The following is a 26,492-nucleotide window of genomic DNA, read 5'->3' as shown; positions in this document are numbered from 1 at the left end:
CAGAGCAGCGCGGACATGCAGATGTGAGAGCAAGAAGAGAGGCAATGAGAGAGAATGTTAGCATCAGTCCAGGGTGTAATAACAACACGGAGAATGAACAGACTTCATCACAAACCATTCTGGAACCACTGCAACTCCCAGAAATCAGCACGGGGCCAAAGGGCTGGCTCCTCGTAACGCCGTCTGTCCCCTGCTGGGGCCACGGCTGGACGGAGGAGGCTGAGGAGAAAGACCAACCCAAAACCAGCCAGAGGGCTTGTGCGGTATTCCAAGGGCATGTGGGAAAGTGCATACGAAGAGCTGCACTGCAGCAACCCCTGTCACGCTATGTACTACGGCACGTCCTTACTGAACTTTTATCTGATCAGGGCTGCAGAGCCCCGAGGGGCTCCCAACAGTCCTGCACGCATGCAGTGATGTGCACTGCACAGTGGTGTGCATTTGCTCTCCTTTGTCTCAGCTGGCGGAAGAGATTAAACCTTTCCGTGCCAAGCACAATGCAGGACAGAAAGTCTTTGACATCTGGGAGTGGCACGACTGAAATTCAAACAGCTCAAAGAGAGGTGTCGTTCTTGGGAGACAGTAAAGGGACCCAGGAAATTGCCGCCAAAGGGCTTTTGGGAGCCAGTTAAGTTCAGGTCAGTTCCATATTCACTGAGTTTACATTCATGTGCTTACTGCAGGAAATGGTACGTTCATAATTGCATGAATTCAACAGCCAAAGCCTGAACGATTCAACAGTGGTATTTATAACAGCTAAGAAAAGAAGAAGGCAGGAGAGGAAAGAGAAAGAAGGAAAGGGGTAGAATAGAAATTTGGGGAAGAACAGAAGAGGGAGGAAAAGGAGAAGAGGGAAAGAACATATGCATGAGAAAAAATGCTCCACAGCAAGAACAAGAGAATGAGTGGCAAATACAGTTCAACACCTTTTCTGACTTTACCAAACACCTGTGTTAAGTGTTTCGTTTTTATGATTGTGAGACTAGTAGCTACAACTAAAGGTCAATGGAATATTATAAGGGCCTTGCAAGTGAGTTAATATTTCCCAAAGGGGATAATCACAGTTTCTCTGGTACGGAAGTTTACTTTAATCCTTCGCTAAGAGTTTGTACTTTGCCAAAGTACTTCTCCCGAGCTGGCAAGCATTTCCCTTCAGGAAATGCTCCAGAGGAAAAAGCCCAGCATTTGATAACCAGTAAGTAGATGCACCACATATAGCATCTTATTGGTAGGGGAAAGAAAGATCTTGCACTCCCTGCCCAGGTGCTAAACTGCTACGCTGAACTTTCTAACTTAATTCTCTTATGTATTGCAAAATCCCTCACCAGCGGCTATCAGAGGGATGGAGAGGACTCGTTTCAGATGACACTGCCCACTTCTTCCAAACAGAAACTCTTCATCTCCCTGAATTGCAGTTCCAGGGCCCTTCTTATTTCCTGAAATTCTGTATCAGAGGCTTTCATCAATGTTTCAGTTTGGTATTGTGGCTACAAACATAAAGGATCATCACTGGTTTCATTTAGAGGGTTTTGTCTTGTGTGTGTGTGTGTGTGGTTTTTTTTTTTTTGTGGGCAAAGAGGTTGCAATTAGAATGAAAACAAATTCACAGGAGCAGTGTACAAGAGCACTGCTACCTCTTGCCTGCATCAGACTCCAAAAAAAAGCAAGAAGCAATATAATCAGTCAGTTACAGTCTTTCAGTTTTCACTTTTTTCACTCTTTTTATTTGTTTGGCCAAACAAGGGACTGCAGGTGGAAAGTGCTGGCTAGTTAACTGGTACAGAACACAAATATCAGGATCAAGTGAAGACTGCCCTGTTTCAGATAGAGAATCTAGCTTAATACTGAGCAACTCAAAGTGAACACACACAGCCACCCCCACAGAGGTACGGCTTGGCTTAGAAAGAAGCATGGTTATCCCCTGGGGAATGCCAGTGGCTCTCTAGTGAAGGTGCCGTCCCAGTTGTGTCATGGTAACAAATCTGCTACGCTTGATGAGTGATGTAGAAGAGCAAGAGGACTTCTAAACTCACTTTGAACGATGTTCCTCTCATGCTTTTCAGTGCAAGAGGGTCTGGGCCTGTAGCCACTTTTCTCCTTGGGCAATTTTGCAGATGGTGATAAAAATGGAGCGCAAGTCATTATGTGCTCTTGCCTGCCAGCGCTGCTTTTTGGAATAGGGAGAATCAGGAGCAAAAACCTGGGTGTCAATAAAGAACACTTACAACAATGGCAAGGTCAGAGCATGACGGACTTAAGAGCTGCTTATGCCTTAGGTAACTTTAACCTCTTGTTGCAGTATGCTTCCTTTGCCCTCCTCTGATCTCCTCTTTTTGGGAAAAGGAAATTGAGGGCTAATATCTATTGACTGCTTTGTTGTCGCTATTCTACGACAACACATCTCACGCTCTTTCAAAATTCCTATTCGCTCCAGATGGGAAGAGGAACTTTCAATCTCCTTGTGTGTTGCCTCTGGGCATCTTCATGCCAATCTCTTAGTAAGCTTTCACTTGAGGGTTTGAATAAGCATGACAGATTTACAGAAAAATTACTCTAAGCCTGCGGGCAAGGCTCTTTCTATACAGTTGCTTTGCTTCCTGCTCATTGACAAAATAATTACAATTTGAATGTGTCTCGCTGGGTTTCTGCATAAGAAAGGAAAAGCCCCTTCTCTGTGACCTCCACTTCCGCTCTGTTAAGGCCCTGAAAGGAATACTCCCCCTACAACTGTTCTCCTTTGCTTGGGTGATCAAACAATTGTATTGTGGGACTTTCCCAGGGCTATAATTAGCAATGAAGTGAAACTTTCAAGCTTTAACTCTTCTCTCTTTTTGGCCACCTCAGCAATGACGTAATCTTGCTGGGACACAGAGTTGCTCTTACCAATGTCTAGGCAACATCTGCACTGTTCTTCCTAAATCACAATCTGGTAGGGAAGCATGAGCTGAAGTCAAGGTTTGCTCTTCTACTCACTCTGTGGAATAATGGGTGCATGAGCTGTGATTAGTACATGTTAAGTGACCAGATGAGGTGAAGCCAGCTGTGCTTGCTGTGATATGGACACATGCTGAGACTTATTACCCACAATGCCCCTGTCTCCTTGTAGGCAGTGCACATCAACATCAAAAACAAAGCCTATCCATCCAACAGTGGCAGGAAGCATTGAACTGGCTTCAGATTTGTGTGTCACCTCGGAATCAAAGCACTAGTTTCCATGCAGCCGGTGCTCTCTGAATTATTAATCTTCACAGCATCCCCTAGAAACTCCCACTGTGTTTTCCAAATTCCCAGCCTCCCTCAGCTTGTCTCTAAAATGGTTTGTGCTTTCCCCTTCTATTACTGTCTGTGGTGCCATGTCTAAATGGAAAGGCCGCAGAGGCAGACTGGGCTCAGGAATGCCACGTCCTCAGCCTCTACGACATCCTGTAGTGAATGCTGGAAAAAATGACGTGACAACAAGCGAACAGCACCTTCACACACACTAGTCTGGAGCTGTTATCACAAAGCATGGCGAACTCTCCTGTCACCTGGGAGCGCTCTTAGCACTGCTGCTGGTCGCACTGCAGTATGTCTGCATGAACAGAAGCTTCTTCACACTGCATGTAGAAGGGGATTCCACGAAGTGAAGGATGCATTTTTCATAGTGGTTTATAAAGATGCCTTAAGCATCTTTAAGTACAACTGCTGGAGGAAAAGAGAATTAGGTCCCACCCTGCTTCCATCACTTGACTGCAATTTTGTCTTATTCTTCCGTGGCTGCAGGTTCCAGCCTGATGTATCAGGAAAGGTATGTACAGGTGATGTATCAGAAAAATTCTTTCCTGCTTATGTGCTCACAGAACAGCATACTATTGTGAGCATGATCTGGGGACTCGATCTCTCTCAGAAACTACAGGCTTTGTGACCATTAACGGTGAGACTGTTTTAGAGAGGAATACAGATATTCCCTGTTTTACGTCATCAAAAAGACTCTGTTCTCTGTCCAGTGAGACCATCTCCGTGTGATGTTAGCAGGGAGGAATTCAGTCTCCCAATACACCTATGCCTGGCACTGCTGCCTGTAGACTTGCATGGGATTCTGATCCTCAGCTGAAAGGCTGCCATCTCTTAAAACATGAATACAGCGCAAATAACTTCCTGTATGCCACTGACTCCCTTTAGGAAAGGTGCTGAGAAGCACAGATCTCAGCTGGCTTGATAAATGCCAATCTTCAGCTTTTCATCAGCTCTCCATGGACAATTCCCTTGACTGTGGAAAGAAAATTCAGATCTGTTTTGTGCATGAGTTTAGACACCACAAAGAGACAAAAAGCCTACAAGGAAACAGGGGGTTGTATCTGCAGTGGCTGAAAGCTTGCACCAGAAATGTTACACCATTTAACTGAAACAGAATTAATTGATGAGTTTATATAGAAAGAGGTAGCTTTACCCTAGGAGCTAAATGCCTAAAGGGCTTATTTTTCTTCTCTCTCTCTTTCAGATCTGTAGAAATACAAAGCAGTTGTGGGTTTCCAGAACAGCACCTGAAAAACTCAGTTTTGCATCTAAAATTCTGCTTCATATGATACATTTGGCATGTTCGTTTTTTGCTTTAAGATAAACAAACAAACAAACAAACAAACAAAAACCCTTTACAAAGCACCCTCTAACCCAGAGTCTTGGCTGAATTAGCTGGATCCCAAAATCGGAACTGCGTTGACACTTCAAATGCTTCTGGCTTGAGTCAACATCTGCTCACATTTAGCTTTAAGGTCTGGCTGAGCAGCATCATACCAAAGCTGATCAGCAGAGGTGGGAGGCTTAGGTCTGAGTTTGACTATGCACAATGAGAAATGACACAACCCTGATGAGGCTGAATGGCCATGCCGGTCACATGACACAAGGACATTAAACAAGAATGCCATCTTAACATACGTTTTAATGCTGCACATTTAACATGTGAATCACCCTGAAGTGCAATGATTTCAGCCTTTGGTACTAAGATGCAGTTTTTTCATCTGGCATTTTCATAGCTAGCTATGACTCACTAGAATCACTGATCAGAAATGTGCACCTCCCATTAGTTAACTTCAGAGTTTTATTGTGGTAATGGATGTCACAAAATGAATACATTTCAGTGTTCAGCAGTAGCTCTGAGCTGCAAGTTCCTGGAACTGCTTCTGAACAGTGAAGGGCTATAACACCAGTGGTACAACTGTGGGGTACATCTTGTTGCGTTAGCTCTATCCCAGGGTAGCTCAGTAGTTCATGTCACAGGAAATACCATGACATCTGGTCATCTTCCTGCTGCTCAGCTTAACAAAGAATATTGCATGTTGGGACACACAGTCTTCACAGATCACATTCATATGAAATACGAAGATAGCTGCTGCTGACTTCACATCATCCTTAACAGACATGCTATGTTAAAGTAACTGTCAGAGTAGCTCCCAGCTGAGCAAAGTTTGTGCGTCCCTGATTCGAGGGTCATCATATATTCCCATGAGACCGTATGACTGGAAGTTGTCACACCACTCTGCTGTCATCGTCTCTGCCAAATGATGGCATCACTGTGAGCGCTGTGCAGAAGGCTGCATGCTGAATCTGAGCAAGTAGGCACACTACTGCTTCAGTAGCAAAACCTTCCGCTGAGAACACTCATGCAGTGCATAGGCCCAGCACAGCTTCCCTCGCCAAGCTCAGCCCTGGCCATTCCCACAGGGCCTGAGGAACAGGGAGGATGGAATAAATAGTCTCTCTATTGATTGCCTTAACTCTGACCTTACGTTCTCATTCTCAATATTTCTTGACCTCTTTTTCAGTCACTCTTGTCAAACATCCTCCTGCAGAAGACTGTCTTGGAAGGAGATATAGTCAAGAGTTATTATGGAGAAAGTAGTTTCTGTCTTCTGTTCCTGGAGGTCCCCAGCCAGGAACCTTACAGACCTCTGGAAGAGAAATGCACCAGGGCCTCTGCTACAGACAACACTTACAAACAGAAGTTACCTGCTCTTAGATGTAAGTACTGTAAATTCAGAATTCAATATGCTTAGGAACAAATTTCAATAATGAAACCCGAAACTTTATACAAGCTATTCCATCTGTTCTCAGCAGCTCCTGTAGCTGTTGCAGCTCCTGTGAGTGACACTAATAGAGACAGCAGTGGCTACCTGTGGATGGTTTCTGTAAGCAGCACCTCATTGTCCCTAAAGTCCTGTGGAACTCCAGGAAATGTTCTGGCTTCAGCTAGGAGCTCCTGTTCTGGAGCAGTGTTAAACATAAGAATGGCAGGAAGAGCTGTAGTGCAAGTAAGGACATAGCCCTTTATTTCTCCAAATGCCTCAATGAGGGGCTGCAACACAGGCTCCAGCTGCAGCATCGCCTGGGCTTTCATGCTGCCCGGCCAGAGGAATGCACCATCCTGCAGCCCTCGAAGAGATGCTCAAGAGCCATCACTGCTGGCAGCGGCAGTCAGTCCAGCATGGTCCCACCTCACTCCTTCCTTAGTAGCGCTGCCGTATTTAGGGGTGTCTGTTGTAGGACCTTTTGGTAATACCACTACTCTTAGGACAGCCCCAGAATTGGAAAATGTGTCCTGAAATGGGTCATCTAAGCTTATCTAACTGCTCTTTACATTATTTTCTGAATTTACAGTAATTTCATAAAAGAGAGGAATTTTCAGAATGGAAGAGAGTGACTGACATCATTAAATATTCTATTTACAGCTAACTTCCTGGGAAATACTTCTAGTCTTTGACATCAACCAAGAGTATAAAAATTTCAGAGATGAAAGGCCATGACTTAAATAAAAAGAAATGAGAAACATTTAACTTTACAGGACTCAAAAATGCCAAATACTCAGGGGCAGGGGGAATAAAGGAGAGGAGGAGGAATTGCATTTCCCTGCAACAGTGCAAGGCAGCAGGGTGCTGGTAATGAGGACAGGGTCTGTACATAGAAGAGCGCAATGCAGCAATCGCATGTCACGAGGCAGGAGTTTAGGTAGAGGGTCTGCTGCCTCTGAGAAAGATGGGGACCAGGAAAACATACTGCTTACTGGGAACACGGGAATCAAAGCGAGGTGGTGGTAGTCCTTGAGGTGTGAAGGATAGGAAGGGTTAAAGAGAAAAAGAAGAGGGAGAACTGGTGTCCCCTGGAAGGAAACCGTGGGGCATATTTGCACATCTATGCTGGGAGGCTGCCTGGGGAACAGAGGATCAGCTGTGTACCTCACTGGATGGACATAGGAGGCTAGAGGTCTCTGGCAGGAAGGAGAGGGTGGTTCTCAGAAACAAAAGCTACATCAAGGGGTTACCGAGTTCTGACATCACGTGAGAGGCAGTGGGAGTCACAGATGCTTTTCACTGATATCTCTAGGAGACCAAACAGGGTTGAAGGCATATGATCCAGTAGCCCCTCTACCAACACCAGTTGAGGGAGGGCCAGCTGGGCCCCAAAAGAGGTCTCTGCAAAGGGCCAATGTCTTGTGCAGGTAAGCTGATTAAATTGCCATGCCTGGTTAAAAGCTGAGAACATTTGAGTTCAGTAGCTTCACAGAAGATATGTGCAGTCAGCACTTTTTAGAAATACGAGGCATGGCATGCCTGATTTCAGAAGGGTCCCAAAATGCAATTTAACTAATTGTACTCAGCACAGGACCCAATGGTTGCCAGCTGAGCAGTGCAGGGAGGAGGGACCATGTGTGAGACACTGGTCTCTAGTGGAAGGTCATAATGCGCATTTAGAGGCTGAATCCAGCAGAGAGATAAAACAGTGTAGTAGGGTGAGATCCAGAGACTTTACGCCACACAGCGGTAATAACCACAAGTTTGCTACCCACTGACAGGTGGCTCACCAGTCCAGCTAGGCTGGCACTACCAACACAGTAGGGGGAAAAGAGACAAGTTAAAGATGTAGCTACAGGAACCCCTCTAGGGTGTCAGTTTGAGACATTTGCTCCCCCATGTTACAGTTTGAAACACCATCAGCTGTGTTAGCACCACACGGAATTGTAACCCATTGTTGTGATCATCTGGTTAGAAAAACCTTCCCGAGAAGAAGGGAGCCTTTCAGTTCAGAGGACCCTGCTGAACCGGCACCTTCCTGACCCCCACCATCGGTCCACATCAGCATCGTGCATGGCCTGTAAATTGTGATGCCTGTTATGACCAAGAAGCTGCCAATCAGATCAGCTTACCGTGGCTTTGCTACCACAGAAAGTGTTTGTGTGTCTACAACCTGAAATAGGGGCAAGTAGGGGTGAAACCAAGGGCGAAAGGGGCCACTGTCTCCATGAAAGCAACAGATCAGAATAAAATTGTGTGTGCAGGCACTCCAGTGGGACTGGCACCTGCAGACATGTGGAGAGAACCTAGCAGGTGGCCGGGGCCGTGCTGGATCCTACCAAGGCCGAGAGGGCCATGGAGAGGATTAAGGTGCTCAGGAAGCATGAAGGTCACAGTTACATTGTGGGAGAAGAAAACGGGTGTCTCCTACACATTTTGAGGGATGGAGGAATCCTAGTACAATTTTTTAAGAGAAAGAGACTTCTGCAAATACTCGGGGATTCATATCATAACTTTCTGGAGTGTGAACTTTTCAGATCTCACAGGCTGGCTGGACTTTGAGCAGGTCTACATTTGAAGGAGAGAACTAAAGGGCTGAGAGGATCTGGAATGATGGGGCAATCAGTAGACATCTCCGAGGCAACAGTGGACTCTGTGGCCCGCTGGTGAGAGGAGGCGCTGCATGGAGATGTGCGGGTAATTCAGTGCTGGTGCTAAGAAGAATACAGTTGATGTGAGTGCCAAAAGGGGAGCAAAGCTGAGGCCTGACTGCATGTCACTGTTAAGAGCCACATGTAATTTCTCCTAGTTACATGCTGCTAAAAAAATCTCTTCGCAGTTCAGTCAGAACTAATTCATCCCAGAAATTGAACTGATTTGTATCTCAGCTAATAAAGGTCATGTGTAGTGTTGCTGTGGCCTTTTTAAAGGCTCTCATATTCCACCCTAGTGATGGCTCTCTTTCCGCTGTGACTGAGCAGAGTTCTAAATACATAGTCTGACAACATTTGGAGATCCTTTGAAATGAAAAGCACTAGAAAAACATACACTGTTATTAATTGTTCAGGAGAAAACATTTAGAAGTGAAACCCACAACTAAATACAGCAGTTTAACAATAGAATCAAGACAGAGAAGGAACATGAAACAACAGGAAGGCAATTTAAAGGGAAAAAGCAACAGTGAAAAGGCTCTGTTTGTGGTGCATATTAGAGAGGAGCCATGACCAAACAATGCCAACTTCTAGAAAGTATGTCTCAGCATTTTCTCCGCCCTGTGCAGCTCAGAAGTCCTGACATCTCTGAAATGCCCCTCAAGACGCATCCTGAATTATGCAGCACATTCACAGGCCACTTTTGCTTAGGCACTTCCCTGCCCCTTTGGGTATCTAAACTCTGCACAATCCCCTCCCCTGACCAGCGAACAGCGTCTTACCGTGCTGCGACCACAGGTGACTTCTTCCCGGGATCTAATGTGGACCCGGTTGGTTCCTCCCCCAGTGATCGCGTATCTTTATTCAGCTGCTGTAGTCGGGAACTTAGCTCACTGATCACAGTTGGCTTGTCATCATCAGCCCCATGGATTGGCCTGCTCTCCATGGGGTCCCCCCATAGCTTGGACCTTCTCTGAAAGAGGTAGCGTGGCCGGCCAATGCTGGCTGATGCCAGAGTGGCCGCATGTTGCTGGGAGATGAGCTCGCTGTCCGAAGACTGCTTCAAAAGTGGGTCCCTGAAAGTAACTGGCCCCTTGCTGAGCTGGGACTTGAGTTTTGGCTTTGGAGGCACTGGTGGCTTCTCGAGTATAAAAGTTTGTCCATCCGCAAAGGAAGTGTATGTGTCAGTAGGCTCCCCGCTTTCTGAGGACAACGTAGACATGCTGGAGACCGTAGAGATGGTGCTTGTGGTCTCCAGGTGATGGTCACTTGAACTTCTGGTGTCCACCTCTTCCACTCCTGAGTCTGCAGCAGACTCTGGGGCTACGGGGGCATCAGAGGGCTTCCCTGAGGGTGTTCCGCCAGTGGTAGAAGGTGCTACTGCTGCCGCTGGTATGGATGGCGTGCTAGGCGTAGCCAGGTGGCTGACTGGTGTGCCAGGGGTGGTGACTAGTACCCCATTCGCAAACTCATCTGGTGGAGGCACCAGCCCTATCTTGGCCAGCTCCTCCCTAGTCTCTTCATCACTTGACGACAACTGAGCTGGTGGGAGGGTAACTGTGTAGGGCTCCACTTCTTCCTCCGAACTCCCTTGTCCCAACGTCTTGTCAGAGGCTGGACTGACTGGAGGCTTTCCCACAGGACTGGGTTGGATCTCTGCTTTGGGGGACTCTGCTGGCTCCGTGCATGTTTCAGGGACAGCTGGTTTCTCCTCTTTCACCTCAAGTCCTATCTCGTCTTGGCCATTACTTGTGGCATGAACCATGATGAGGCCAGCCGTCTTCTGCTGTGATGTATCCACTATACTAATGATCATGGACTTCTTGTCCTCTTGTTTTTTCTCCTCTTTTCCAGGTGTTTCTGCTCTTGCCTCAGTTTCTTTTCTCAGTGTGGATGGAGTCCCCCACGGGCTCTTGGCAGGGGCCAAAGTCCCAGAGTCTGTTCCAATTGCCCCTTTGCCTCCAGGCGAATACGCAGGTGACACTAAACTCTCCAACTCCCCCCTCTCTGGTTCTTTGGTTTGGATGTCCACAAACAGAGGTGCTGCTCTTTCTGAGTCTGGGCTGTGAATAGGGGTGGGCGACCGGGATGGGACTTGAGTTGAGAGGGCCCGTTCCCTTGCGGCCAGCGCAAGCGCCAGTGGTGAGTTCGGATCCAGGGGCTTTCCTGTTAGGGGGTGGATGAACGTTGAAGATGAGCTGCTAATTAATGGCTTTAAAGCTGAGACAGGGGAAGGCAGTAGTACATCTCGGCTTCCTAACAATCGCTCATCAATAGACCTGGACTGCTGCAAGGATGGCATGTCGCTGCTGGGGGGGCTTCCTTCAATGGCCCCAACTGAGAGGAAGACAGTGGATTTCCGCTTCTCATCCAGACGACGTTCTCTGTCCTTCATGACTCCAGCAATGGCAGTGGCGAAGGGGATGCTTGTGGCTTCAACCTGAGCAATGCCAGTGTGGTGCTGATACTCCACTCCACTCAGGCGATGGCTCCTGCGGGTGGGAGATGGCTCCCGTGTAAAGCCTCCAGTGATAGACAGTGCTGCTCTCTCCTGTGCATCCTCTACTTGTAGCTGCTTCACAAGAGGACTCTTCTTTCTCTGTGGCTTAGTGGGAGCAAATAAGCTGACATTGAACTGACCCATGTTGGCATAAGGGTTGTCAATAACTCTCCCTTTCCTTTTCAGCTTCTCTGGGGGGGTTGCAGATGGCCCAGGCCGGGGGATCTCTGTTGGCTCCACGGGAAGATGAGAGGAATCCTGCAGGATTATCATGGAGCGGGCCCTCTTCTGCCTTTCAGGATAAGGTATGGAAGTCCTCGCCTGATCATACATCTCAGCTGCGCTAATGACCTGTGGGAGTCCATGGAGTTTGGCCTCCAGGCTTGGCTTAAAGCTTGATCTTATGGTATCATAAGCTCTTCCTGGAGGTGGAGGTGGAGAGAAGGACGGAGGGGGGGCTGTGTCAAAGTAATATGGAGAAGGAGGTGGGGGTGGGGCTGTTTGAGGTGGTGGTGGAATCCCGTGTCCTTCCCTAACAGTGTCTTGCATTGATGTGCTCCGGGGAAACTTCCCATCTAGCAAAGAAGCAGCAAGTTTCTCATCTTCACCTAGAAAACCAGAAGAACAGTGGAATCAGAGAGGACTTCTCCAGGGCATCGAGAGTGACAGTCACCACAAAGTGCTTATATGATACCCCTTTCTTCTCCCCACTCCGCTTTCTTTCTGAAGTGACTTTCCAGTTCATCTTTTCTTTCTTTGGTGCGAGCAATTGTAGTCTGGCCCTTTGATCATGTATTTAGACACCCGGCACAGAAGGGCAGTCACAGATTCTTACAATGTCTTATACCGCTTTAAATCCATCAGACAGTCCTGCCTAACGCTCTCCAGACCAATGCAACAGTGACACAATCAAACACTTGCTCTATCAAACCTACTGACACCCAACTGCCAATGTGTGAGACAGCTGAGTGCAACCAGGTTGTGTAACTTACAGCAAGCACTGCCACCTTTCATGCGCAGATTCTCACACTCTCCAGCTAGCTGTTCTCATGTTACACTTCTCCTTTCTCCCCTGTGAGGGGTTACATATGTTTAAATGTGCTAGACTGAATTCAGAAGCAGGGTCTAGTGGAAATGTAAGTTATGTATTGTAAGAATTTGAAGTAAGAAAGCCAGATTCTGCCATTCTTACTTCTAACTTACCACCTGGGTACACAGTGAGAGCTTTCTCAGACACCAATAATACTCAGCGAAAGAATATCAGAATCTTACTACGTAAAGCAGTATAAGGAAAAGTCCATTGACACAGCAAGTACAGTGACAGAGAGGACAGAGGATGCAAGTTAACCAGTTTCGCTTACTCTAGCCTTCTCTAAGAGCCTGCCCATCTTTATGCAGTCCTACTTTGCTATTCTAATCACTTCTTTGCCATACCTGGTTCTCCTTAATCACAGTCCAGCTGTTTTCAAGGTTTAAAGCTGGTCTTTAGAGAGAATGCTCAAGATGGCTTATAGCCACATCTTGGCACAGTGGTACGATGACCACCTTTTTCCTTCACCTCTAATGGTTTTTCTTTCATGTCCACAAGCATCCAAAGCGCTTTGGCAACTGTGTACTGCATTACATTAGCAATTTCACCAAATGCCTGTGGATGTAGAGTTCACTGGGAGGAAAAGGGAATATTTTTGCCAAAGAGCATTGAATTTTATATCTCATCACATTCTTCTTCTTCAAAGCCATGCTATTTTTACCAAACACTTTATAGGGATTTTTAATACCAATGCAGCATAATGAGCTGGAAGCAGGAAATCAGTTTAAAGAGACTGGACAAAGCCAAGGAGGACAATTTTTTTGTGGGCTACTACGTGCATAGAAACCACTGTGCTGAAAATAGTAGCTGCCTGCGTAGGCATTCAGGAGAAATATCATATCCTTGCCCTGTTTTCACTCTTCCCTGGGCATCTGCTTATGGACAGTGCTTAAGACAGGATTCTGTGCTAGACAGAGCCGTAGTTTGATTCAGTACAGACATTCTCATGTACTTAACAGCACGAAGATCCAAAAAGAAAAAGTCATGCCTTTATGCTTAATTCTCCTTCTCACTTGGGAATAGCCAAGTGTTGAAACAGGGTAACTTACACAGCACTGAGCTCTGTGTTTGTTACCATGACCGGACGGTTACAGTACCTGGTCTAGCACCACTAAAGAGTGTCTTTGGGATGTGCTGACCATCTTGCAGACAGACACTGCTGTGTCTCAAGTGCAGAGATATTTCAGGGTATAAAATGGGAAAGCTGGTTCACCTCTATCTTTCCCAAATTTCCTGATCTGCAAAGAGCAGACTTGCAAAGTGGCTGATGGGTCAATGGAGAGCGTTATGAACAGCCACTGGCTGCTGTTGCTGCAAATTCTTGGCTGTTGACTGTGAATAGCTCTGGCTGAATTGCACATTTAGCGACCACAAGCCCAAGCTCACAGTCCCTGCTATGGCTATCTTTTAATATGTTAGAAACAAAAGCTTTTCAAGTAGGAAGGGTGAAGGGGATAGTCAGATAATCTAATTGTATTCATTGCATTGGTATTAGTTTTGTTTTATTTTGAATAGCTGTTTCTCCACTTTTTCATTTTGGTCTTTGCTCCCCACTTGTCATTTCTCTGTACTGTAAGTATCTCTCCTGCAATTTTATATTTTAAAATGAGGTGGTGAAGTGCTGCTCTGAATACGTCAGAAAACGATACCTGAAGGACTAATGAGTTCAATGACCAGCTGGACATATCGGGAGGACCTAGACAGGCTAGAGGAACGGGCCCGCAGGAACCTCATGAATTTCAACAAGGGCAAATGCCAAGTCCTACACCTGGGATGGAAGAACCCCTTGCAACAAGACAGGCTGGGGACTGGCTGGCTGGCCAGCAACTCTGTGGAAAAGAACTTGGGGGTCTTGGTAGACAGGAAGCTGAACATGAGCCAGCTGTGTGCCATGACAGCAAATGAACCAAAAGTGTCCAGGGCTAAAGGAACAGGAAAAAAGACTGTAGGTAAAGGGAAGAGATTATCCCCCTCACTTGCCCCTCAAGAGACCACATCTCCAATACTGCGTCTAGTCTCCCTCCCCACCCCCCACCCCCCACCAATACAAGGAAGACATCAACAAACTGAGAAGAGTTCAGCGGAGGGCTATCAAGATGGTCAGGGCTGAAGCACTTGCCCTGTGTGGAGAGGCTGAGGGAGCTGGGCTTGTTCAGCCAGCCAAAGGAATGGCTTCGGGGGGGGGGGGGGGGGACTTAATAGCAGGCTCCCATACCTATGGGGAGGCTATCAAGGAGACAAAGCCAGGCTTTTCACAGTAGTGCATGATAGGAGGACAAGAGGCAACAGGTGAAATTGAAACAAGAGGTTCAGAACAGATAAAAGGAGAAACTTTACAATGAGGACAGTCAATCAGTGGAACAGGCTGCCCAGAGAGTCTCCTTCCTTGGAAAATTCCTACAGTCTCCATCCTTGGAAAATTTCAAGCCCAAACTGGAAAAAGCCCTAAGCAATATAGCCTGATCTCACAGTTGACCCTGCTTTGAGCAGGAGGTTGGACTAGAGACCTCCTGAAGTCTCTTCCAACTTAAATTATTCTTTAATCCTATGATAGAAGAAGAGAGGCTTCATTCCAGTTCTGTTTCCCAAGCTAACCATCTCCACAACACTGCTCCTAGGAACACCAGGAATAATGTCTCTTCCCTGTAAAAAAGACCATCTCCTATTGCTCCTCAGCAAGAAAATCAGCCCTCAAGACAGATCACTGGTGGAAGAGGTGGGAGGAAAGCAGATTCTTGGCAGGCTCTTTCTTCACTACCTGCAACATTCACCATTCTGACATAGCTCCTCTGCTCTCTTTATCTGTGTGCTTGCTATCCAAGTCCTGCATACACAACTACATCCATTTACTCATCTGCCATTCCTCCTCTCTGCACAGTTTTCTCACTCTCTTATGTTCTGTTGATGATACTGCCTCAGCACTTCACACGTTCATCTCTCCTTCAGACCTGCAGAATGTAATGGAAATGACTCTCGGTTGGACCAAAGGCACATCTAGCCTCGTATCCCGCCTGAGCGTGACCAATAATAACTGCATGAGGAAGAACATGGCAAGCATACAGTGCTATTCTCCAAATACTCTGCCAGCTACCAGCAGTCTGCTGATCAAGAACTGCCTGAGTCAGAGTGCCTTTGTATTTAACCCTTGGTGGACTTTTTTCTTCTATACGTTTGTCAAGTGGTCTTTGAACTCATGTAAATTTCTACCATTCACAATATCCTGCAGCAAAGGGCTCTGCGGCTTACCAGCACTATGTACTGAATTACTTCCTTTTCTTTCTTTTGAACCTCCCTCTATCGGTTTAATGTGATGCCAGTCTGGTTTGTAAAGACCTTTTACAAGGCTCTTTTTGAATTTTGTTGCTGTGTTATTATGTTCTCTTAGTCTAATCTTTCACTAACAATTTCTACTGTGATAGCAAAATAAGGAAGTAAACCAATCTTTTTTTTTAATCCTTCCTGCTTTATATATATATGTATACACACACACACACACACACACACACACACAATATATATATTATATATAGTATATTGTAAATACAGTCATACTGGTAAATCCCAGCTGTCTCTCTAAAACCTGACTTACTTACAGAATATTCACCCTATAGCTAGTCTCATCCCCATGCTATCAGGTCTCCAATGTGTTTAATCTTGATCAAGAATTATTAATGAAGTACAAGCATTATTCTACCTATAATTTAATGTTGATTAAATGGTGATCACCAAATCATCTATTTATATTTTGCAAATAATAATACAGTCTTCAGTGTGCAAAGAAATCACTCAGTAATGTTTAAATGTCATCACACAGGTCAGACAAAACCTCTCCCTTAACATGGAGAGGTTCAGTGAGCATCATCTGTTTATAGTTAAGCATGGGGCTAATCTTTATTGTGTTTTATTTACTGTCTACACGGGATACGGTTCTGCTGAGAGTGTCTCCGGATACGGTTCTGCTGAGAGTGCCTCCGAAGTTAAAAGGCAACCAATAATCTCTTGGGAGCCAGCTTAAAACCTTATGTCTTGATTTCAAGTATTGAATGCCATTTAATCCTTGGGGAGAAGGTACACTCTGCATAAACCCCTACAGAGCTAACAAGCATACAGCCATACAGAAATCCCTTCAGTGAAAGCAAATGCTGAAGACAAGGGTCCTGCTAAAAGGTTAGGTGCCAGCGACACGACTTGTGAAAGCAGCCTGGCTGTTTTTCACCTCATGAAATGGAGAGTGATTCTATTAGAGTTTATTTAAAACATTGGTAGCTAAAAGCACGTCCTTCTTTTTTCTCTCTCCACTCCTACTGATTGAAATGTTAACAGTTAAATATTTGTAGGAAATAAGTTCTTTTTTTTCACTTTTATCTTAACATTTGCCTGTTGCTAAATGCTGTTTCATGTTAATTGGGAAATCACAGCCCAAGGGAACGGCAGTCTGTATGAGAAGGAATTTGACCAACTCTTGCAGCATTTGGAACCTTCCACAGGACTCAAAGGTAGCCAAAAAATAGCAGAGCAGCTCTTCACTAATTTGAGCACTGATAAAACAGGGTATCAGCTGAGACGAAATGTTTCCCAATGACAAGCGTAAGTCAGAGTCTCACCAACATGCAGCATGACAGTGGGGAAAGTTCTTTTAAGCTTTTAACCCCTGATCTAGATAATTGGTTTTGTCAGATCTCAACCCAGCAAATACCAACATGCCATCTGATATTCTCCTTGGGTCATAGGAACGTATGTGACATCTGAGCTCTTTGCTTCCAGGTGCGCTCACTGCTAGAGACTGAGCGCTCCTACCTCCCCCAGACCTTGTCCCTATACCACAAACCAACGTTCCGCCGGGTGAATATGAAATTTTCAAAGCTATTCTAAGTTCTCATGACAGATGATGGTGGAGGTGGGGCTGATCACTGAGAAAAGAAAATATTCGTCTATCACAAATGGCAGGACAATGGTAGGTGTTGCCAATGACCTTCCTTTTTGCCTGGCTCAGATGGTTCATCTTCCATGTTCGTAACTGGAAAATTAAACGTCAATGAGAAATAAACAGCTGTTTCCTTTTGCTAACTGCAGTTGAGATTTTTGTTACAGTTATCTTCAAATAGCATATTCACTATCTTTATAGTAGTGGTGTATATATGCTTCCTATAATGAGCAAGTAACACTACAGAGGTTGGGGTAGAGAGCTTGTGTCAAAATGGATAGCTCTCCAGTGGCCAGGAGGGACTGGTGAAGAATACCATCTCTGAACACCCCAGAATAACTGGTCTCAAATGAGACTCATGCTCTTTTGCCGTAACAGCCTACATCCCCGTGAGAAGGTAACTCTGTGCATTAATTTGGGATGGTTCATGAAGTTACTCTCTCCAGATCATACTCCACCATTTCCAACTTTGCCTTCCCTATGCAGGGATGGCTGAGCGCGTAACAAAGCTGCCCTTGAGGTTTTCTGGTTAACAACTTAAGAGTACTAAGGTGCCAAGTGCCAGTGCTCCGTTCATTTTCAAAAGTGGAAAGTGGGTAGGCATTACAGTTCTTGGGTTACTTAGGCTGACATCAGTTCCAGGCAACAATGGCAAACTGACAGGAGGAGGATAAGGAAAGTCAACAGCACTTCAAAGAGAAGTGAAAATAGCAGATACCGCAGCGGTCAATGCTGCACAAAGTTTAAATCACAATTCCTGTGAGCCTGAAAACCTACTTTCTGTAAGGGAAGGCATTGGGAGTTCATCTGGTATCTTCACAGAGAAGGATGGTCCTGAAACGAATCCACTGAGGGGGTGCCAATACTGATGGTAAAGTCTGCTCCTACCGTGCCAGATGCTTCATACCAGTGCAGCCAAATAAGGATGCATGCTCTCCGAGGTCCCGAGCTGGCAGGCAGTGCAGGAAGAGCCTGGCACTCTCAGTATCTTTTTGAATACCAAGTCATCCCTTACGTCCTCAGCAGGGTTACATTAGTCAATAAGATATACCTGCCACCTATAGCCAGTCTTTGTAGTCCATGGTGTTTTTAATTGACAAGGGGACGTGAACTATTTCTGCAAAACACTATTTCCTTGCAAAAACACTATCTGCATCATTTTGATGCTCAAGGGAGGGATTCAGCAGGTACCATGACCATTCTGCAGACTTTCAAGTGTTTTTACTGTCTGATGTTGGAGCAGATGGCATGGTAGTTATCTTGGAAGTATGACAGAAATTTTCTTTTCTATCAGGCTCCACACTGCAATAAATTTCTTTTCTTCAAATTTTTGTCATCGTATTTCTTCTGTTCTGCTTTCTTTGTAACAAGTTAAGGGTTAATTACCTTTGTCTCAAGAAATTTCTAGATGCAAACATGAAATGCTTTGACCTCGTTGCCCCAACCTTTGCCTGGGAACCTTAATCAGCTGTACTTGTTGAGGACGCTGCAATATTCAAATAATTCAATGCATTTCTTCACCAAAAAACAAATCAAATCAAACAACCAACCCCTGCTTATTTTTCATCAGATTCTTTGCTGTTAGTAGTGGTTTTTATGATGAAGTTAACTGTATGAGCCTGTCATGGTGGGTGTGAAATGACAGCTGAAGACGGACTACTAAAACAAGTCTATTGCAACCCAATTTCTACTCCTTGGCTGTTTTCTATTTCAGTTTATCTGGAATTCCAAACAAATGAACTGGTTTCTAAGATGCACTCCTTTTGGTGTGCATCGTAAAGGGAAATTGAGAAAAGAAGTTGCTGTTCCCTACTCAACAGGAATTGTTCCTATTCAGTTCAAACAGATGTGCGCCACTCTGGGACTGAGCATAAGTAACTGTTACTTGTGGTTTTTTCCTGTTCCTTGTATTTATTGTAGGGTCATGTTTGCATGCTGTATTTGTGACAGCTGCAACTATTCTGGCTCAGCACAGGGTATCTCCAGGTCTGTTTTTAATCTTCCCCTACGCAGGTTAAATTTCATGTTTCTAATCTCCTTGTTGAATGGCAGGTGTATAGCTGTAATGGCTGGGAACCCAGTGCAATGATCAGAGTCCCATTGTCTTAGGTGCTGAACAAAAAAGACATCCCAGGGACATTATGTTCTGTGCTCAAGAAAGAGGCAGAGTTGCATAAACCCTACAAATTTGTCAAATCCCTCTTCTCACAGTTCTCTCATACAGCTATCCTTGAAAGTATACCTCTGCAAAGAATGTCTGGTAGAGATTTAGAAGGACTGCCAGAGTCACTGACTCTGCTTTCACAGGCAAAAAGGAACTCCTTACAGGCAAGCATTTCATATTTAATGCATGCTTTTGCAGTTTTATGATCTCTTGTTGAGTTTAGATGCTGCTTCATTCAATAGCTTCCCTTTACTATAATTTCCAGCTGTTTGTGGCTTGATTATACCTTGAATAACTTCCGCTGAGAAACATTTTCATAAACGAGGTTATCTTATCTCACAGATAAAACAAACATCTAGGATTTGGTTTTCAACATAAATAGGTACGTCATGTATCACTGGCCACTGTATGCTTGTCTCCCACCTCAGCAGTCATTAGACACTCCTTACAGTCAATGGGCACTTGTGCAGGATTCATCTTTTCCTAAGACTGAGTCTGAAACACATCTGGTAAATCATATGTTGAAAGTGTCTGTTTCTCTGTGTTCACTACAGAGGAATCCTGGGCATCTTGCTCAGACGGAGATTTCTGTATTGTTGACATCTAAAGCTGGATGAGATGAACATCATCCTCCATGCGCTACTGATAATTTTCACCCTCATGAGAAAATCCACTTGTTTCTTTTACTCTAGCCAGACATAAGTCTGTCGGTCAGTGCTGTGATGACCCCAGGTAACTGGGCAGGTAACTCTTCTCCCTTTTAACCACGTACATTAATAGTACTGCAACATATCAGCAACAAATTAATGCCCATATTTGCTTCCAATGTTGCATCTTGTCATCTGCTCAAGTTGAGCTCTTATCTCAGCTTTTCAGAGTTACTTGAATTTTATGCCTGTATATTTCAAAGTACAACAGAAGCTTTATCAATATGGTATATAAGTATACACTAGGGCAGTCCATTAAACACCTGCTCCTTTTTTTTTAAGGATTATCTCTTAGTTTGTTTTTCAAACTAATCACAAACGTATTTGATTATCTCTAGCTTTCTACTACTTTTGGCCCAAGCTCACATGGGACTACAGGCAGCAGCTGATCTCATACAACTGTGAATGTGAGGGATGTATGCAGAGTAATTACGTGCATCAATAAGTGCATTCTGACTACTAACGCTCTCCTTTTTCACCTTGTTTTTTTTATATTCTTGCAGGGATTATGCTGCTCTCAGATGTGGCTCTAAGAAGAAGTTTACTTTTTATTCACTTATTTTGTGTGCTAAACATACAATCTGTTTTGGCATGACCATCACTATCAAATTATGTCTCAGGGTTAGTTAAAACCAATACTTAATCATACAACTTACTACCTTCTTTTCTGCCCCTTTTCCTCTTGCCCCTCCTCTAGGGGCTTCTCTACTTACATAGTAACTTACTCTCCCCAGCTCCAACCTACATTGCCCTCAAACATTGCTAGCACTAGGGCTTTGCCATAAAAATGAATCAAATATATACATACTTATAAAGAGCAGTGACCCCCAAGCTGTTCTTTGTGAAGCACACCCCAGCAGGGCTTAATGTGAGGGTATGGTGCTGCAGCTGGGAGTTGGAGGAGCTGTCTCCTAGTGGGACCATGCGAGTGAATGCCCTAGTGAGATCTGCTCACTATGGCCTTATGGACCACCAGCAGCCTGTGAACCTCTGGCTAAAACCCACTGATACAGAAAATCAAGAAAATTAAATGAAACCAACATACTGTCATTGTGCCACCACCCCTTGTTCACTCCGTCCCCTCCTCAAATCTTCCTTCTCAAGCATATTTTTGGTTGTAGTTGTACTGTAAGTCTTTGGGGACAGGCTCTAAAGGTCCTGATATAGACTGCAGATGAGTGCCTGTTACAAGCCCCTGTCTTGTTTGTCCTCAGAAAATGTCACTTGTTACCTGCTCGAGTGGTGCAATCTGTTACAGCTCATGGTCTTAAGCTCAACCACCCATGGATTTAGCACACTGCGCTCCCAGCCCAACGGCAACACGGGCAGACAGAAAATCATCCATTGATCTCAGTTTGCGAGCATGGAGAGTGGGAGAAATTTCCCTACTCCTAGCAGTTCCACAAACAGAATCACAGAAGAAGGGACCTCTGGAGGTCTCTAATCCAGCCTACTCAAAGCAGATCTACTGGTAACGTTAGATCAGGTTTTTCAGGACACATGCAACTTCCATATAGAAATCACATTACACATCCACTCTTAATAGATTTTAGTTATAAGATAGTTAAGGAGGGCTGAGTCTTATCTGCTGGCTCAGGTGCTGGCACGAATGGTTCACAAGGACTACTGTTCCTCTTTAGGAACCGATTTCCCCACAGTTTGTCTTACCTACAGATTTTGTTCGTGGAATTCCTTTGCGCAGTGAAACATGGGGTTTCTCAGCTCCTGCCAGGACTCCTGAATGTGCTGCCATACCCTGGCGTTCAAAGAGTGACTGTAAAAGGAAAACAAAAAAAGGACATTTCCATTTTTGACATCTATGAGAATAAGCTGAAAGGAAACAATACTTCATCTTAGTCCATCTGATTCTTCTAACGCTGGATGAAGCTGGGGCTATAACACCAAGTTAGCTTGCATAGCAGACCCTGTCCCTGTAGCACAGCACCTGCAAGCAGGCTCTTAGCCTAAGAGAAGGAAGGCTTCTTTGGGAACAACTACAGACTCCACAGTTTACCGTAATCCCTTTCCTCACTCGTACCTTTAAAAAATCTATCTATCTTCAATGTTTCTCTAACCCGAATGTCTCCAGAATTTGTGCCATTCGCCCTTCAAAGAGTAAATCCTTCCTCCTTCTCTCCTACTTGCCTGCTTCTTCTTGCTGGTTCTTGAGCATACTGTGACCATAGTGTGATAATATACAGGACCTCCCCGGATTTCAGACTGCTCCATCAAGAATTGGTGGCAGTGGCTCCAGACACAGCAGCCTTCCTTGTGTGCGAAGGTTTCAGACAGGCCAATCTCTGCTCAGAATCATCTTGTCCCATTTTATCTCCTGTTCCAGAAGCTGCCTCCCACTGCCTGCAGTGTGCTTTCAGAATTCAGACTAACCTGGAGCTTGCATCCTCACTCCTACTCCATCCCTGTTTCCCCTCACAGACTACATTTTTCTCTCTTATGATTCCTCCTAATACCCAGGTTCACATCCAGAAAACTTGAGCCAGACTAAGCTCTCCGACTAAGTTCTCCACTTTTTTTCAGATTCACATATTTGTGAACAAGTGCCCATCTCTTATGATTTCTCCTCACAGGAGGAGAAAATGTTCACAGATATGAGGTTGATGACAGGAATATCAAATGCACGAAAGCCTGGGTCAGCTCTTCCACCACTTGTCTGGGCCCCGCTCTCTCTCTGCACCTCTATCTTCAGCCAGTCTCTCTGCTTTCCACTTCACCTTGTGAAATCACGTCCTAAACCAATCTTCTGCTGCTCAAATTCAGCATATAACCCAGTACTTTGTGCCCTTGCACCAGTCCGTTCCCTCTCCCACCACAAGCCCTCCTGTCTCACACTGATTTCTGCTGGCGTGATGCGCCGGCTTGTTGGTCGTTGCTTCACAGTGGCTGCCCTAGAATCTGCTTCGACAATGTCTGCTCTCAGCGAGGGCTCAGCTGCTGCCAAAATCTCATCCAGTTTCTCTGAAAATCCAAACATAAAAGCGAACCAGTTAGCAAGGGCCATTGTACCAAGGCAGATCCCCTAGGACAAGCCCATCCTCTTTTGTGTGATTAAGTAGAGAGCGAATTTCCACTTTTTGAGAATGGTTAATAGGCCTGTTGAAAACAGAGTTTGAGAAAGCTGCCATTCAGTCTTCTCCTCCCCAACCAGCCCTGCAAACAAAGATTTCTTAAGCACTCATAGAACAGCCCACCCATCCACTATGCAAAACCAATTACCGACCTGGTGCAGATGAGGGAACTCCAGCTGTCAGCACAGCACAAGCAGTGATGCACGGCTGTACTACTGCACTCTCCCATCCCTACTGCATCCGTGCAGCTGAGGGAACTTTTAACATTTTTAGCTAATGTTTGAGTACTGACTTGCCAACACTCAAGTTAGGGGATCTGCCTCTAGCTGCAGGGTTTTGAGGAAGCCTATCTGTTTAGCTTAAAAGAGCAAATTTTTGCCTATATATATATATACACACATGCATATATGTGTGTGTGTCTATATATGTGCATATATATGTGTGTGTGTGTGTGTGCGCGTGTGTGTGTGTGTGTGTGTGTACATATATATATATATATGAAATTTTGATATTCTAAGTGAGATCAAATTCCTCCTAATTGGGTTAATTGGGGGAGTGGGATAGGGCTACTCCAGATAATAGGAAAACCCAGATGTCACAGGAACATAAGCTATGTAGAAAATTGCAACACAGAACTGCCCAAGCAGCTCCATGGGAGTCAGTCAGGGTCTAGCAGCAGTTAGTAGCAAACTGGGATGTTTCCTCCCTGAGGGCACTAATAGGCCTTAATGGCCCTGACCAGACTCATTTGGGGCCTTTATGCACATCCCCTGCCCATGGGTCCAGGAGCTCCATTTATGCTCAGGGCTGGGGCTTTGCTCTCTGCCGGAGCTATGCTGCAAAAGTACCTGTTCGCAGTACCTGTATCACAGCACATGTCTGTGCCTGGCCACGGACTCTACTGATCTGGACCCCAACCCACGAACTGACTTCCTGGCTTGACCTTGGCCCTGCCTTGTCATTATGGACCTGTCTGGCAATCACTGGGCTGTGTCTGACCCTGATTACCCTCACCAGACCAGATCATGATGTGATTTCATGACCTGACCTCAGGCCTGCCTCATCACTACAAACTTGCCTGATGATCTGGACTCTTGGTTGAACCTGACTACCATCCCAAGGTCTGCCCTGCTCAACTTGCTCAGGCACTGTGGGGCTGGGCACCGACTGGTGCGGCCCCTGGCCTGTTGGCCGTATCATGCTTAGTCCTGACTCCCCATCCTTTGAGGAGCAGCTGGCTCTTGCTGCTCCCTAATACCTGCAGAGCAACTCTGTTCTGCACTTCCTTCATACTTTCAGTGCCAGGAGGGCTTACTCACTCAGACAGAGCATCAGATGCTGGCTGCTATGGGGATTTTCTGTCTAGGGTAGTAAATCTTTCTGAAACTCAGGGCATTGGAAAGCGCAGTACTGAGACACTGGCTACCATAACCACTGACCCTTCTTGAGCTCCCTCTGCATGGAGTTAGACAGGGTCCAGCACAGAGTCAAGCTAACAGAGCCTGCTAGCTCGTGCTCAGCTTATGCAGGGTCTGTTCAGGTATGGCTGCCCCTGCTCCTATGGGAACCATACGCAGTGTTAGTCTTGTAAGGCTGAAAAGCTCTGCCTGAGTTCATGTAGAGGCTTGTAAACCTTTAGTCTCCACCTTGTCTGGCTGCTGAAATGTCACCAGGGTGGTGCGGTGAACTGCTGATCCTAGTGACCCAATTGACCTGTAGAGCTCTGAGCATCAGCTCCGTAACCCTGCAAAACCCCACCTGTGACTGATATAACTCAATGGTCAGCTTCTGCACCTGTGCGCATTCTGGTCACAGGAGCTGCCTACTTAGTATTTTTAAGACAGCATTACTGAGTTATAAAAATTAAAAACAAGACCTAAACATTTCAAAACACTTCAAAAGTCCAGTATGAGGAGGTGTGAGCCCATTGCAAACACATCTGGCAAATGGCCTTTGCCAAGGGGACTGCACATGACCTCTGAGGCCAACACTACTGGTGAGACTAGGAACCTGGCCATATTCCAAGGAAACAGCCCAGGCCAGCTCCTGAATTTTCTTGGCACAGAAAACTTCATGCCTTCATAGCAGGCCTCCTGATGCTGTCACGCACCTCCCAATCTTTTCTCCGGGAGATTTCACAATTCTTTGTCCTCACTGCCAGGTGGGACTCGCACGGTGCAGTTACCACACCAGTCTCAGGTTGGTTCCACTGGCACCAATGGGAGCTGGCTCATTCCTTATTGCTAAACACAACTAAATAATCCTGTGGACCTGTAACAGCAAGACCTCAAAAGAGGACCGGCCACAGGCTGTTTTTTGAAAAAGAGCATTTACTGGAAACGTGTCTCACAAGTGTCTCTGAAAGTTGCTCTGGGCAGCGCTGTAGTTACATTCAGTTTCAGGATCCCTGTGTTGTGAGAGAAATAACAGTAGTGTATTAGCCCTCACATTCTACCTCACTTTCTGCTTTTATTCTACTTTCAATCTCCTAGTGCCACTAGAGTGCAGGGAAACAAATTGTCACTAACTGTACTTTGAGTTTGTCGTGCCTTTCCAGGAGACAGAAAAGCATTCTTGAGTGTATCCTGCCTGCCTTCAGACTGCTGCAGGTGGGAGATGAGGCAGTGCTGCACGTGCCCTGAAAACCAAGGCCTCTCCAAGGATGGTCCATCCTAGTTCTGACTGTCCAAAGTGACAAGAGCTCTCCACTATGCACTTGCAGACAGCCATCTTCAATGTCAAGACATTCCTAGTGATCTCCTGCTTATCACTCTGATGCAGGTGGCTTCTGCGTTACCTCTGTGTCTAAGAGTACTGAAAGATCTGCTCTCGTTCAGAGACCTTCTGTTTGTAAGCCCTGCTGGGCTTCTTCACTACTTTATCATCCTTATGGTGAAGGAGTCCCTCATGTTTCTTAAGGCAGAAATAAGGGTTTTGCTTCTGAAATGATGAGAAGTCACAACTTCAGGCTCCCTCCCCTCCACCCTGTGCCCACATTAGAGAAATGCAGTGCAATGTGTTGGGATGGGATGAGCCTTCCTGCTCTACTGAGGATTTTCCATCACTGGCTCTCAGCCCTGGCAAGAACATCCTGTCTTTGTAATGTCCCTTACTCACTGTCCCCACGGACCCTGCTTGGTGCAGTGGCTGTATACATAGTCATACTCTATCCAGCTTTACTCCAGCTAGCTTGGGCACTGATAACATGGCCTTCATGGTGGATGGCCCTCTTCATCTGGAGCCAGGACAACTGGTAGTCAAACTACCTTTTCACCAGATTACTCAGGTATGCCCTCGGAGCTGCTGTCAAACCCTGACTGAAGGGC

The 26,492-nt window shown here is 45.6% G+C and overlaps 1 protein-coding gene across 11 annotated transcripts in view; it reads right to left on the bottom strand.

Moving 5' to 3' along the window:
- The window catches only part of SHANK3 (SH3 and multiple ankyrin repeat domains 3), a 385,552-nt gene that overhangs the window by 25,480 nt on the left and 333,580 nt on the right, over positions 1-26,492 (bottom strand). For 5 of the 11 annotated variants that reach the window (XM_068937006.1, XM_068937137.1, XM_068937086.1 and 2 more), the window contains 3 exons: positions 22,929-23,056; positions 21,749-21,854; positions 9,478-11,803 (listed from right to left, as the gene is read on the bottom strand). In XM_068937006.1, coding sequence (XP_068793107.1) covers positions 9,478-11,803; positions 21,749-21,854; positions 22,929-23,056 — 2,560 coding nt within the window. The other 6 variants (XM_068937342.1, XM_068937500.1, XM_068937677.1 and 3 more) reach the window with 5 other exon arrangements.

This window comes from Struthio camelus, chromosome 1, assembly GCF_040807025.1.
Source record: "Struthio camelus isolate bStrCam1 chromosome 1, bStrCam1.hap1, whole genome shotgun sequence".
Classification (NCBI taxonomy): domain Eukaryota; kingdom Metazoa; phylum Chordata; class Aves; order Struthioniformes; family Struthionidae; genus Struthio; species Struthio camelus.
Note: the sequence above shows the minus strand (reverse complement) of the source record. Positions and strands in the feature narration are given on the sequence as shown.